The 14,259-nt window shown below is 33.1% G+C and overlaps 1 protein-coding gene across 3 annotated transcripts; it reads left to right on the top strand.

The window, feature by feature from the left end:
• Positions 1-267: 267 nt before the first annotated feature.
• On the top strand, positions 268-13,711 carry LOC131163737 (ubiquitin carboxyl-terminal hydrolase 3-like). 3 transcript variants are annotated; one of them, XM_058120440.1, is made up of 9 exons: positions 268-439; positions 1,262-1,393; positions 1,527-1,565; positions 5,242-5,347; positions 11,226-11,284; positions 11,488-11,562; positions 12,193-12,241; positions 12,381-12,457; positions 13,244-13,711. In XM_058120440.1, exons 1-9 carry the CDS (start codon positions 374-376, stop codon positions 13,331-13,333), a joined length of 693 nt encoding a protein of 230 aa, XP_057976423.1. In that variant the 5' UTR covers positions 268-373; the 3' UTR covers positions 13,334-13,711. The 3 variants fall into 3 exon arrangements, with proteins under 3 accessions (XP_057976423.1, XP_057976424.1, XP_057976425.1); XM_058120441.1 differs by lacking the exon at positions 12,193-12,241 and having other exon boundaries at positions 285-439; positions 11,488-11,589; positions 12,359-12,457; XM_058120442.1 differs by lacking the exon at positions 1,262-1,393 and having other exon boundaries at positions 292-439.
• Positions 13,712-14,259: the final 548 nt, after the last annotated feature.

Raw genomic sequence — 14,259 nt, 5'->3', positions numbered from 1 at the left:
GAGGATTTGTTAATGAATTACGTTTGTTTCAATGTTTACTGCTTGGTTGACACGGCTTTCATGAATTAATTATTATTTCCGCTTCTATCTGAATGAATGTTAATGAAAGTGCTTTGTGGATGAATGTTGATAAACGATAGGCTAACTAGTTAAGTAAGAGTGCTTTAGTTAGTATCACACGGCCCTTCACAACAGTGTGAAAAGAGACGGATCGTGACACACGGCCCTTCACAAGGGTATGAAAATAGTCGGACCGTAACACATGATAAGGTAGACATCTCCTTAAAAAATTATTTTGTGTTCCCAAAACGGCAAAACGTACATGTAAAGCGAAGAGGGAACGCTTCCGTCGAAAGGATAAGCGAAGAAAGCCATGGACGAAAGCTCGTCTGCAAAGAGATGGCTTCCTCTCGAAGCTAACCCGAATGTCATGAATCAGGTCTCTCTTTCTCTCTCTCTCTCTCTCTCGTTTTCGCCTGGCTGCAGGAAGATGACGGAAATCTGATCATCTTGAATTGTAGATTTCTAGTTATTTGGACCCAAAGAATACAACAAAGCATCATTTTTCATTTTTTTTTCTTCAGTTTTATTTTTTTTGGAGGCCAGAGCAATATGTAAGTAATATGTGTGGATTTTATTTCATTTTAATATACATTTTCTCGGTTTTGTTGATGAAGCAGCGGATGTTTGGATTTTCTTGAGTTTTGGTGTGTAAGGTTGCTCACTGTTTCTTCCATGCTCGATTTGTTGAGAAATATGTGACGTTATGGATTGAACTGATTTCACTGTTTGGAGTTGTTCGGTTTTGCAGAAACTAGTTGCCAGGTCCAATTGCCCATGAAGAAGATTTTTCTTTGATCCATCCAGTTTTATGCCTGAAATTAAGTTCTCCCTTCAGAAAAATTCATGTGGAAACGTTTTCAGTGAAATAAATGGTTTCTCTTTAAATTCTAGTTATTTGGTCTTTTTTGCGGTTCCCACTTTGTAGCTGCTAGGTTCCCAATAATATCATGCCATGCCTATTTTAATTAGTTGATTGAGCGTTCTAAAAGTAGTTTAATCTAACGATTTTAGCATCCAAATATATGATCGTGGAAAATTTTGCATGATATTTTGAGAACACATGAGCCTTATAAGTAAATGGTTTGGATATTACAGGAGTCTTACCAGTTTCCTTTTTACTGTTTTATTTTTAAGAAAAAACTTTGGTGTCTATGCGGGAAAGCAATTTGAATCTATTTTCAACTATGACGTAGTGCAGTACCTTTGGGGCCTAGGTCTTACCGAGGATGAGGTGGAGTGCTATGATGTTTATGGATTAGATGAAGAAATCTTAGAGATGGTCCCAAAGCCCGTGCTTGCTGTCCTATTTCTTTACCCCTTAACCCCTGAGGTGTGCCGTTTGAAATTCTATCTTTTTCCCTCTTTTCTAGCAGTGAATATAGGTCGCTGTGCTTCTTGCTTCATGTGATTAATAGAATGTGTTTTTGATTGGCATATCTGAATGGAATTTTGATTGTTTTCAGACGGAAAAGGAGAGACTATTGGCGGACAATGTTAAGAAGGTAAGCGTAATGAAATTTTGTTCATTCACTAGACGTGCATCATTGTACTATTGAAGCTGCGTTTGCTTCCAAGATTTGTCTGAATGATGAGAGTTGATTGATCTGATGCATATGTTAATTACATCATGTTTTATGTGTTTCCCATTTTTTTATTAGACTGACATGTGTTTCTATATTGATGCCTTTCTCTCTCTCTGAGCATACTTGGTCATTTTTCCCTCCTTTTTTTCTTTTAACCATATTTTTTTATGGGTAATGAGTTCATGAAAGCAATGCTATTTTATTGGGACTTGGAGATGTCTTTCACTTCGACTGATACTTGAACAAGGTTTATAAGAGTCGAGATCAATATTGCAATTACAATTTCCCCCTCATAGTCATATTGGGTTTTTAGAATTCTTAGAATATTGGGCAGAAGACATTGACCTCCCTTGAATTTTGGCCAAACAATGTATTCCTTGAGGTTTCAAAATTCCACCGACTTCCCTTGAAGTTTGACAAAAATACACGGGCTTCCCCTAAGGTTTTTGAAATCCTATGAACCTTACTTGACGATTGGTTTATTTAGGATACTTATGCACCTTCCGTTGCCTGAATTTTTGCCTGATATTAGGGCAATTCTACGTCTATCGCGAAACCAAGGGAAGTCTATGGGATTTTGGAAACTTTGAGGTCCACATCTTTTTTGCCAAATATCAAGGGAAGCCCCAAGGGAGACCCACATCTTTTTGTCAAACCTCAAGTGAGGTTTGCTGAATTTTTGAAATCTCAAGAGAGGCCGGCGTCTTTTTGCCAAACCTTACGAGAGGTTAGCGTCTCTAGAAGCTAGTATATTGATACCCTTAAGACTGTATATCTTACCATTTACTTCCACTCCTTTTTTTAATATTTTATTTTTTTTTAAATAAGAGTTTTAACCTGTTTCAACACAAGTTCTTGCTGGTTAACGGCATAACTGGGACGCATCAACTTCAACAGTTTTACTTCTTTTGATATGTTCATTTCTTCAACCTTGATGTGCATGATAATTGATTTCAAATAAATAGTTGCAGTATTTTTTTCTGTTTTTAAATTTTCACTGATGGTTGTATTCATGTTTTATTCTTTTTGGTAACACTTCATTTGGTGTTCACATGTGTTTCCTTATTACAATTCATAACCACAATTCCATGTATCAAGAAATTTAAGGCACTACCTCATGCACAGCTGAAACCTGGTACTTAATATCTTAGTAATTTAGTAATTTACATTGAGCAGAATTCTGGATTTATATAACTTGTGTCAAGGGTTTTTAAAGATTTTGTGGATGCTGGGTGGGGCATTCGAATCTGCAGTTGGGCGTAAGAGTGTGTAAAATAAGGAGCACAGGGAAGATGTTGATTTGTGCTAGAGATTAACTTGATGCTTGTTTTTTTGAGTGGAATTGAGGCATGAATGAGATCAAAATGGAATGAAGGTAGGAATGAAATTCAGTGAACAAAACAATTCAAGTGTTTGGTTTTAGTCTATAACACTATGTTCAATTTCATTCCAATTTTTGTTGTGTCATGAAACTATGGGGATGCAATCAAATTTATGTTAAATTATTGATATATCTTTGGGTTGAAATTTAAAACTTAAAATATGACAATTTAAATAGTTAATAAGAAAATCTATTGAACAATGAAATAACATATAATAAATAAACAGACGTATTCATAAGAAAATACTATATGCAATATTATTACTTAAGTAATAAAAAAATAGGCTTATTTATTTAACAATATATTAAATGTTATATTTATGTATATTTTTAAGCAATAATTTTTTCTAAATTAAATTTATTATGAAATAAAAAAAAAAAAAATTCAACAACAAAAAAAAAAAAACTGAGCCTTAAGTCCACTTGGGGTCGGGTGCTTGAATCCTTTTCCACCAATTTACATGATTAAATGAAATATATCTTTGATGTATCTATATTACTATATTACTATATTACTATATTACTATTATTACATTACAAATAGATTTATTATATCGTAATGAATTCCATAGTATAAAATATAAATAATTACAACAGTTATTATTTAACAACATTATTACTGAATAAATTTGTATGTAAAATATTTAATATAGTATTTTTTTTTTAATATTTCATAAAAATAATATATTATTTAATAATATAAGAATTGATATTGTAGGAGGATAAATTATTATATATCCTTCAATTATTTTATATAATAATATAAATATATTCTATATTCAGTAAAAAATTTAAATATTGCATTTTATATGTCCAAAGTACTAAATTTTTTATTAAACATTTCTAAATATCGTATTTACTATTTAATAATATTTGATTATATATTTAATTAAATATTCCCCTAACTATTAGATATTAAATATTATTTCCATATTTAATTCTATTATTATTATAATGTATTTTATCTCATTCATTTTGTTACTTTATTATTCTTATGTAATTAGATATTAAAATGCTGATAGATATTGAATATAAAATATTATGCTGCTGTAATATTTCTCTGAATTTTCTTATTATGTTAAATATTACTATTTGTTTGAATTTTTTATTTTTATAATATTTTAATATTATTTAAAAAGAGACTTGATGTACTATATAAATATTATTTCATTAGAAATTATCATATTTATTTAATTTATTTATTAAACGAATATTAGATGTTATTTTTATTGTTACTTTATTTAGTATTAAGTGAGACATGTAGAGTTTGGTACCTAGAGGTGTTTTGGCAGAAAAAATATATTTTGCCAGTTCCAATGGAATGGAATCATTATTCCACCCCTTAAAGAGCAGGAATGACCATTCCTTCAATTGGGGGATTGATAATTCTGATGGAATAACAACTCCACCACTCCACCTGCATTTTAGACAACCAAACAACAAAAATGGAGTAGGGACTGTAATTATGATACCTTTCAACTGATAGTTACCGAAAATGCTAACACCCTAACGAACCATGTATTGGTACAAATGTTCCAAAATGTGATACATTTTCATTCCGGAACACTAAACCTAATGATCCAGGGCTTTAGTTTAATATTTTTCACATATCATAGCTTTTTATTGGGTAAAGTTGGGGAATCATCACAATTTAATTCTATTTCTATCATTATTAATCTATTCCACAACCGAAACTCTCTTCTATATTCAGGAACAGCTCAACATCCTCTTTAAAATATACGAGTGGCATTACATTTTTTTAATTAATATATCTAATTAATTACACGCCAAACATTCCACATTTTAGACCTTGTTCTGTACCACAATCTTGTTCCCATCCCACAGAGTGGACAGTCCACATTCTCAGTAACATAGGTTCCTCCCTTGCTTTAGATGAGCCAATGCCCCATATAAGCTTGAACAAAATAGTGTAAGATAAATTCAACAATAGTTGCTTATCAAAAGAAATATGAAAAAAATAAATTTATTAAATAAAATCATCTTTTATTATTATTTTTGTATTAGACACTCAAATGACAGGGCACAAGGCATTATATGAATTTTATTTTTTTTAAAATTTTTTGATAAAGATTTACTTCTTGCCTCTGAGTTATTTATTTGTTTTTAATAATAAACTAGTCCTCCATGTATTAAAAATTCCTCCTTCATCCATTGTGCATTTATATCTGGACATATTGATGCTATTTCCTGTAGGATCCAAGCAGTAGAGTTTATTTCATGATACAAACTGTGGGAAATGCTTGTGGAACAATTGGGCTTCTTCATGCTGTCGGGAATGTCACTTCTAAGATTAAGCTTCGTAAGTTTTACCTCATATTATTTTTCACGGATGCTTATAGTAATATAGTCTTGGTGATTATTTATCTTTATTCACTTAGGTTGTTGATAGTCTTGTTGTAAATATATGCATGAAATTTATTATAAAATTTTTACGTTTGGTTCTGTGTTTTGATAGCGAGTGGGAGTGTGAGGCCTTCTGAGTGTTGCCTTTTTCATGGATGCTTGTGTAGTCTTGGTGCTTATTCATCTCTTTACCGGTAGGTTGTTGATAGTCTTGATTGTAAAGTTACTGGTGGCATTGTCATTATTAATTAAAATGAGAAAAAAGTTGAGGAAGCAAAAGCATGAAGCACCGAGTTAAAAATGCTACTATGAGTAAGTTGAGGAGGGTTCAAATGAAGAATTTGTCCTCTTTATCATGGCACAAGTGCTTCAAGCATCAGCTGATATCCTTATTGGCTTTCTTATTTTTATGCATTTCAAAATTTCTTTTCTTTAGCTACGTCAACTATTAGAAGGTGATATGCACACTGTAGCAAATTTCGAAGCATTGGCAATCGTGAAATTCTATGTGGGAGAATTATGAACCCTACTAATTAAATAAACCTAACATTTTTGGGTTGAAGAACCAACAAGCCCTTCACCCTATTCTTTGGAGTCACCCTTCAATTGGGTCAAATGGACTCATCCAGTGGCTGGTTCCCTACTCTACTGAGAACAACTCTACTCTGTCAAGTTGGTAAAACACCTGGGTCATGGGGTCATCACCATAAGAGGAATTGTCCAATAGAAGGAACCAGTGCTGCCATTTAGCTTGGTGAGTGAGAAAATGAGTTGGCGTCAACTTGTACAGTTGCACTTCTTCATATGCATCATTATTAGCCCTCCATCCAAGAATCTTGGACACCCATAAAAGAATGTGATAGATCTGAGATTAAGAATGTGATGCTACACTATCTCCATAATTGAACCAGTTAAGCAAGCATTGACCACGGACCTTCAAATTGGTATTATTCACCTCAGTAATCTTGCATGGATCATGATGTGATTTGGTCTTAAAATTTAACTTCTTCTTAACTTCTTCAAAAACTACTTTTATACAACTATTAGGATCAATAACTGAACTGTAAAGTTTCTTGTGACAATCATGCAAGTCTAAAAAATGCGGCTTGTACAGTTGCACTTCTTCATATGCATTATTATTAGCCCTCCATCCAAGAATCTTGGACACCCCTAAAAGAATGTGATAGATCTGAGAGGAAGAATGTGATGCTACACTATCTCCATAATTGAACCAGTTAAGCAAGCATTGACCACGGACCTTCAAATTGGTATCATTCACCTCAGTAATCTTGCATGGATCATGATGTGATTTGGTCTTAAAATTTAACTTCTTAACTTCTTCAAAAACTACTTTTATACAACTATAAGGATCAATAACTGAACTGTAAAGTTTCTTGTGACAATCATTCAAGTCTAAAAAATGCGGCTTCTCCTATCTTCATTTGCTTCAATCTTGTGGAAGGAAGTGCTGGTGAACTGCTAGACAATTCTTTTTGTTCAACATCTCACCTGGGACTTCTGCATCAGCATTAATGTCACTTGTGTTAGGCTTGAATTGATAATTTGTGATCTCAGACAAAAATCTGATACTGAATTTGAGTAGGTGAGCTTGAGCTTGCTTAGTTTAACCTAAATTAATTTTACTTGTCATATGTTTTATATACATATATAATATATATTGTTTTAAAGTAAATAAAACATTACAATCATAATCTACTTAACATCTTAATTCAAAATTTTGATATACTGCATTCTTTTCTTATTATATCTAAAAGTACTTTTAAATTGAGCTTGAGAAAGATTTTACTTGATTATAAGTCCATTATATTCTAAAATGTGAGTTGGCTGAATTCAGGTTGAACTCGTTCGAAAAAAATGGTTTGAGCTTGAGTCTGAGCAATTGTTATTTGGACAGAGTTTGAACAAAGCTTATCCAAACTCAGCCTGATCGAGAGGCCTAAGACCATCACCATTAGAGGAAGTATCTCCTTGCATAAGGGACTAGTTGTGCATTTTAGCTAGTTAGTGGAAGATATCAAGATGGCATCAACTTATACCTCCTCTTGTCAGCGGAGAAGGTGTAGAAATTTTCATATGCATCCTCCTAGTAAACAACAATGGATTCCCTAAAAGAAGGTGGTAGATCTTGAGAGAGAAAGTATCGTTGCAGTGTCTTGAAAATCGAACCAGTCTTGAATGTAAGAAAGCACCAATCATGGACATTCATGTTGGCATTGTTTGCCCAAGCTGTCTCTTGTGGATTGGGATGTGCACTGCCTTTTAATTCACGTTCTTTATAGTTTCTTCAGAAACTACATTTGTATCTGTTTGGATCAATAACCAAAGAGTTAAGTTGTTTCTGTCAGATCATCTGACTCTAAAAAGTGCTGGTTCTCCTTCATTCTTCGTTTTCTTCAATCTTTTGTTAAGTGAGTACAGAGTGAAGTACCAAAATTTTTTTCTGTCTCACGTTTTCATCTTTATCTAAGATTCACAACATTAATGGTACATGTTTCTTTATCCTTTTTTTTGGTTCTTGGAATTGCTATGACTTGATTAGGACACTCTGTAGCTTAATGCCCAAAGTTGTGGCATTTGAAACACTTAGCGGGTTTTTGGCATCACTGCCAAAATTTAGAGAAACGAAAATCAGAAACGAAAATAAAAAACTAGAAACATAAACTAAAAACTAGAAACCAACAACTTGTTTAGTTAACATTTATAAAATTAATGTAAATTAAAAACTTAATTAAAAAAATGCTTGTTTTCATCTTTAAATCAAAATATTATAAAAATGTGATTAAAATAATAAAATTACAAATAATACACATTAAAAAAGTATTATAATAAAAATAAAATTTATTATAATTATTTTACTCAATTGTTCTACTTTCATAATTATTATTGTTTTTTTAAATTTATATATATATTTATTTTAATTATATTTAAGTTCATATGATCATTTAATTTTGATTTTAATTTGAAAGTGTATAAAATGAATAATTTAATCTAAAAAAACTATTTTTGGATATTAAAATTTTTGGCAATAGATTGTCAAAACAATTGAAAACCATAAAATCTCGTTTTTAGGTTTTTTTTTGACAAACAACTAAAAAACCGATAACAGAAATAAAAAAATGATAATAGAAACAAATGCATTTTTATAATCTGTTTTTTCACTGTGAATAAACGGAAACAAAAAATGGAAAACAACAATGATACCAAATAGTCCCTCAACTATTGGTTGGACCCTAGAAGTTAAGTTTTTAATGGAGTAGTAGTTTGAACACCTTTGTCCAATTGTTTGATTAACTGTTCTCGATCAATTGCATTATTAGTCGTCTCAAATTGAATGATCAATGTAAAAAGTTATGTGAGAATAGGTGAGTACCACAATCTTCATGGAATTCAGAAGTATGGAGAAGTACAGCAGTTGTGCAGTACCTGCCACTTCTGTTGTTAGCCTATTCATAGTGTTTGTAATGGTCTCCAAAGTATTCTCAGTTATTGTTGGAATTTTACGATTTGTGATTCGATTCATATGATTTGTATCAATTTTATACCGAATTGATTCAAATCTTTCCAGCAAATCTTAAAACAACTGAATCATTTCCGAATCCATTGATTCACCTTGTGAATCTAATGAATTTAACTGATTTATCTGAATCGGCCAATTTACATGATTCTAGACATGGTATCCTAATAGACCCGACTAGTTCAAACCCCATTTTTTTATTGTTTTTTTTTACACGATTACCTTCCATTCATTGTCTACGTCGGTTTTGTGCTAAATTAGAGGAGAAAATGGAACTTCCAATCTTATGTTGCCTTCGCAAAACCATTCTTTACTCTTGGAGGAGCATAGTGCTTTGCCAATGCCGTTGAGAAGAAGAGGGGTAGAACACATATCGGCTAAGGTGGTACTTATGTTTCAACAAAGATTCATAAGTTGTTTTTTCTTTAGTACTTTGTTTAATTATTATCATGTTTTCAGGTTAATTATTTTCTTCTTTTTAATTTGAGAAAGAATCTGGATGAAATATTATTTAAAATAAATTGTTGATAAACACCAAAAGTTCAATTTTTTATTATTTTTTCTTGATTCCTTCCCTTAAAAAGCACAAAATTCATTTTTTCTAATTAATATTTCTTGAATCTTTTCCTTCTGAGTTGTTCAGGGAAAGCGTACTCATGAAATTGTGGCGAATCTTATGGTCTGAGAATCTTGATTCTTGATTCCCCATTCTCGAAATTGGAATTTTAATTCACGATACGAATCTTGACTTGACAACTATGTTCACAATTGTCTGCTCAAGTCAGAAAGATTGAGAAATAGAACCATCTGATTTGAATCATTCTCAATAGCCATGAGATGATCATCTTAGGGTGATCCTTTTGTTGGTGGATGCTCTTGTTACACTTGTAGTCGCTGAAAGATGAGAACCACTTGTAGTCTTTTGTTGAGAATTCAAATAATTTATATGTCATTAGTCTGATTCTTTGTAGAAACTACCTACCAAATAAAAATTGCACCTTTATAGACAAATCAACAGTAGTCATGGTTGGGAAGAATGGGTGTTAAAAAGGAATTAAGCTGGGTTATATTGCACTTCAGCCTTTGGATGAAAAGGGCTGGATTTCCTTTTTTTGGGCTGGTCTTAAATGGATATTAAGATGAAGGTTTGGGTTGTGTTTTGAGAGTGGGGTCATTGGATCAAGTTGAGTCCTTTGAGAAGCGGAAAAAAACAAAAATTTAATGAGGGTCAACTACCATTTAAAGAGAAGAAATGGTGTTTATTGGGTGGAGTTGAGTTTGTCTAGAGTTGTTGGAGGAAATTTTATCAATTTCTTTTTCAGGATTTGGACAGTGCAAAGCCAGATCAGCTCTTTGGAGATGTGTGTTGTATGCTGTGTTGTGGGTATTTGGATGGAAAGGAACACGTGTATCTTCCAGGGGAAGAAGACTTCTTGGCTTTTGGTTTAGAAGAGTGGGGAGGTTCCCTAGTTTTTGAAGGCTAGAGGAAGTAAGGACAGAAATTAGACAGAGTAATGGATGAGGATCATCTAAGTGGAAGAAGTGAAGGTAGAATGATGGTGCCTTGAGACATGATGTGGTGCCAAGGAGGGATGGAACGAGAGAGAAGAGAGAAGGAAGAAGAAGATAGATGGGGTGAAATGCCATGTAAATTCCAGTTCAATTTCACATTACGAAACTCCTTATGAGATTGCATCCTACTAATATATATGCAGGTTAACTAAAATTAATAAATTCATAAACTCACTTCTAAAACATACATATTTACGAACTACAATAAGGCTATTAATTAATTAAACCCAACACATTTCGGTTTGGGACACAGCAAGCCCTTGACCCTATTCTTCAGAATTGGCCTCCAAATTGGGTCAAATTGATCCATACAATGGCTAGCTTCCTGTCCTACCTAACTAGTCTAATAAATTTCTTTTTTAATTGAGTTGCAAAATGAAAATTTATTTCTGTGTCACGAAAGGCACGAATCATTTTCATGAGTTATACCAAGACCCCCTGAATGCTACAAGAGTACACAAGAACCTTTCTTTGAACGAAAAATTATAAGAAATAATGAGTGAAAAACAAAAAATAGCATGTAAAAAGCTAGCTGGCGTGCCTTTTGTTGGACTTTATGCAAGGAAATCCTGGAAAAAGCACAAAATATTTTTTGTTACTTCTTGCCTGCAAATATTAATATTTCCAATGTCCTTAAAGCAGAATGATTTAGGCCCATGTTTTGAATTCTGTGGCACCTTTTATTTTTTGAACAAAAAAATTGATTTATGTGACTTCCTGTTTCCAGGTGAAGGCTCATTCTTCGACAGGTTCTTCAAATCCACAGAGAAGATGACTCCATTGGAGGTTGCATTTATTATTATGATTATTATTATTGCTATCACCACCACCACCACCACCACTACTATTACTACTACTATAATGATGATGGTGATGATTATCGCTATTATTATTGTTTTCTTTTCTTTTTTTATGGTTGATAATAGATTTAAATATTGTTCTTTTTCTTAGTTTTATGTACTTAATATTTTCTATTCAACATTTTGCAGCGTGCGGCATTTCTTGAGAAGGACATAGAAATGGAAGTCGCTCATTCTGTTGCAGCTATTGCAGGTGAGACAGAGGTAAGTTTGAATTTTACTAATTTAATTGTGAGTGAATTATTATAATTTGGTTCTTGGATAAGTAGTCTTAAGGTGCCAGGTCACTTAGATGGAAGCTTTTGTATTCATGGGCACTGGAATCCAAGTGTATAGAGGAGGAATTAATTCTATTTATCAGTACCAGTGTTATTCTTGATCTATTGGGAATCTGAGATTTAGTTCCAATATGGTTGCTTTTAGTTTCTATTCTTTTCAATGCAAGTTTGGCTCAGTTTTCAATCTTATATACGTTTATGCTTAGATTAGATGCAGTTTGTTGTTGTTGTTGTCGTTTTTTTTTTTTTTTTGGGTTATTTTGTGCTAGCTTGTTTCCTAGGCTAAAAATGTACTCATTTTGAGAAACTGTGGTTATCCACTCATATAGAGGTTGAAAAATCTCAACCTCTGGGAATGAGTACCCTACTTAGACAGTTAATGCAATGTTATTTAAAAATTGGTTTAAGGGCTCTCAATTGAGACCTGCACTGAGTTGCATAGAAGTTCCCATAAATTCTAATTTTCTTTTCAATTTGGATAAAAGTGTCAATAGGTGCAGTCTTTCTGCTTGGTTCCAAAAACTTCTTCTGCAGTCTCACAAATCTCTCTTGACAGGCTTCTCCTGATGCACACGGTAATTTTATCTGCTTCACATGTGTGGATGGTAATCACTTACTCCTTCCTCTGCCTTCTCTCTTTTCACAAATTGCCAAAAAAATAATCTGTTGTACTTACTGATTGGTATTGCTTCTAAAATTTATAAAAATGGCTGCTTATTAAGTTCTGTAACGTGTGTTTTGCAGGAGTCCTTTATGAACTTGATGGAAGAAACTTGGGGCCAATCTCTCATGGGGCATCCTCACCTAGCAGTTTGTTGCAAGTAAGTTTTTCTACAACAATGGGGTAGTAAAAATTGTGTTTCTTTGGGTAAATAAACAATTTAATTATAAAAAAACTGTTGGTGTGTAAACCAAACATGACACGCCTGACAGAGATGAACTGAGAACGTCTGCTAATAGATTGGTGAGTGGAAGTGGAGCATTCTTTCCTGCTTCAAATCTCAAAACAAATTCATAAAACCCACCTAAAATCTGACATCATTCTGCACTATCTCTACCACTTAAAGATAGTAACATGAGCTACTTCTCTTCAGGGTTGTGACCAGTGGGTTTTGCATGGCGCAACCCAAGCCTAATGCATCGGTTAGGTGGTTCTGGTGCTACTTATTTTTAGGGTTGAGTTTAGAATGGACTCTGCAACCCAATTTTATTTACTTACCCTCTGTTTGAAGAGACCTTGGATTTGGGTAAGATATAATATAAAATGATACTGAAATTTGTCCAAATCCAACCAAATTCAAATCCAAGGTCTGAAGTTAATGTTCCAAAATGCAGTGTTAACATTTATTACATAATATGCTCCTACATGTAAATGTCTCATTGGACCCAGTGTTTGGGTAGGGCTTGTGTGGTTTGTGTTGTGGCATACCTGAGGGGAAGGGGTTACATTCAATTCAACCTGATGTATTTTGACCTGTGATGCAATCCCCCTTCATCTAGCATGATGTTTTTCTATGCGGCCTTGGCCCGTGGGGATTAAACATATGTATGGTTTCAGTTTTGTCTACCTGGTAACCTAATTATTTTTGAAAAATTTCTTATGACAGGATGCAGCTAAAGTTATACAGGGGGTGATCCAGAAAAACCCTGGCTCGATCAATTTCAATGTTATTGCCGTCTCGAAGAAAGTTGGATAAGCATATAAGGGCAGCTCCCTGAGCTAGAGCTTTTTGAGCATAACCATTAGATGCTAGTTCACTATGCCCGCAGCCTGAGGCCTGAGCTAGAGAGCAAAGCATAGGAACATTAACTGAAGGTTTAAATTTGTACCCTCCTTGTGATCCATGATATTTCAGTACTCGTTCTTTTCTGGTTTGTATGCATGTGTGCACAAAACTCCCCCATTGCGCTTTTCTGGGCTTGGTATGCCGTCAATCTGGCCTTGGACTGTTTCTGCGACGGCTGCAAAATGTACTTGGGGTTCAGTTCCATCACTTAAGAGAAGCAGATGGGGGCTTGGTCCGATCTTAAATGGCATTTAAGAGAATGAAGCGCTTTTTTCTTTTGAAGGTGAATTTATTTGAACTCATGTGACTTTACCCTAACCTTCTCTTTGGTGGGAGAGAATTGGAGAGCCAGGTGAAATTATAAGAATAACATAAAAATCTAGGGACAAAAAGGGTGAGAACACTTTTTCCCCTTTTATTTTCTTTTCCTTTCGGTGTTTCCTTGCTAGTGTTTGTTTTTTACATGTTTAAATATTTATAACGTAATATAAAATATTAATAAGCATTAAAGAATGGGAGACTGTTTTTAGAGAGATTTTTGTTTGTTAGGTGTATAAAATTACAAAAGTTTATTTTTTAAGTATATCAGTAAAAATGAGAAGTGAGTAGGAAGTTCATTGCCCCCCCAACTAGTGAGAGTAATACTCCTTTAAGCTAATGAGTAGCTCAAAATAGCTTGGATTATTTGTTTAAAATTTTAATTAATTTGTGTAAATGTAGATGAAACTAAATAAAATTAATATTTTATTTTAAAATGAATAAAAGATGTGTACTTTTCTTTTGAAAAAAATTAAAAAATTTATAGCCCTCTTGAAATTAAGTTTATAAAACACTTA

The sequence above is a fragment of the Malania oleifera genome, chromosome 9, assembly GCF_029873635.1.
Source record: "Malania oleifera isolate guangnan ecotype guangnan chromosome 9, ASM2987363v1, whole genome shotgun sequence".
Classification (NCBI taxonomy): domain Eukaryota; kingdom Viridiplantae; phylum Streptophyta; class Magnoliopsida; order Santalales; family Ximeniaceae; genus Malania; species Malania oleifera.
Note: the sequence above shows the minus strand (reverse complement) of the source record. Positions and strands in the feature narration are given on the sequence as shown.

Bases quoted from the DNA above. Each gene is read 5' to 3' on its own strand.
- LOC131163737 (XM_058120440.1), top strand. From the start codon at position 374: ATGGACGAAAGCTCGTCTGCAAAGAGATGGCTTCCTCTCGAAGCTAAC. The intron at 1,394-1,526 runs GTGTGCCGTTTG...GATTGTTTTCAG, and splicing joins TTTACCCCTTAACCCCTGAG to ACGGAAAAGGAGAGACTATT. The intron at 1,566-5,241 runs GTAAGCGTAATG...TATTTCCTGTAG, and splicing joins TGGCGGACAATGTTAAGAAG to GATCCAAGCAGTAGAGTTTA.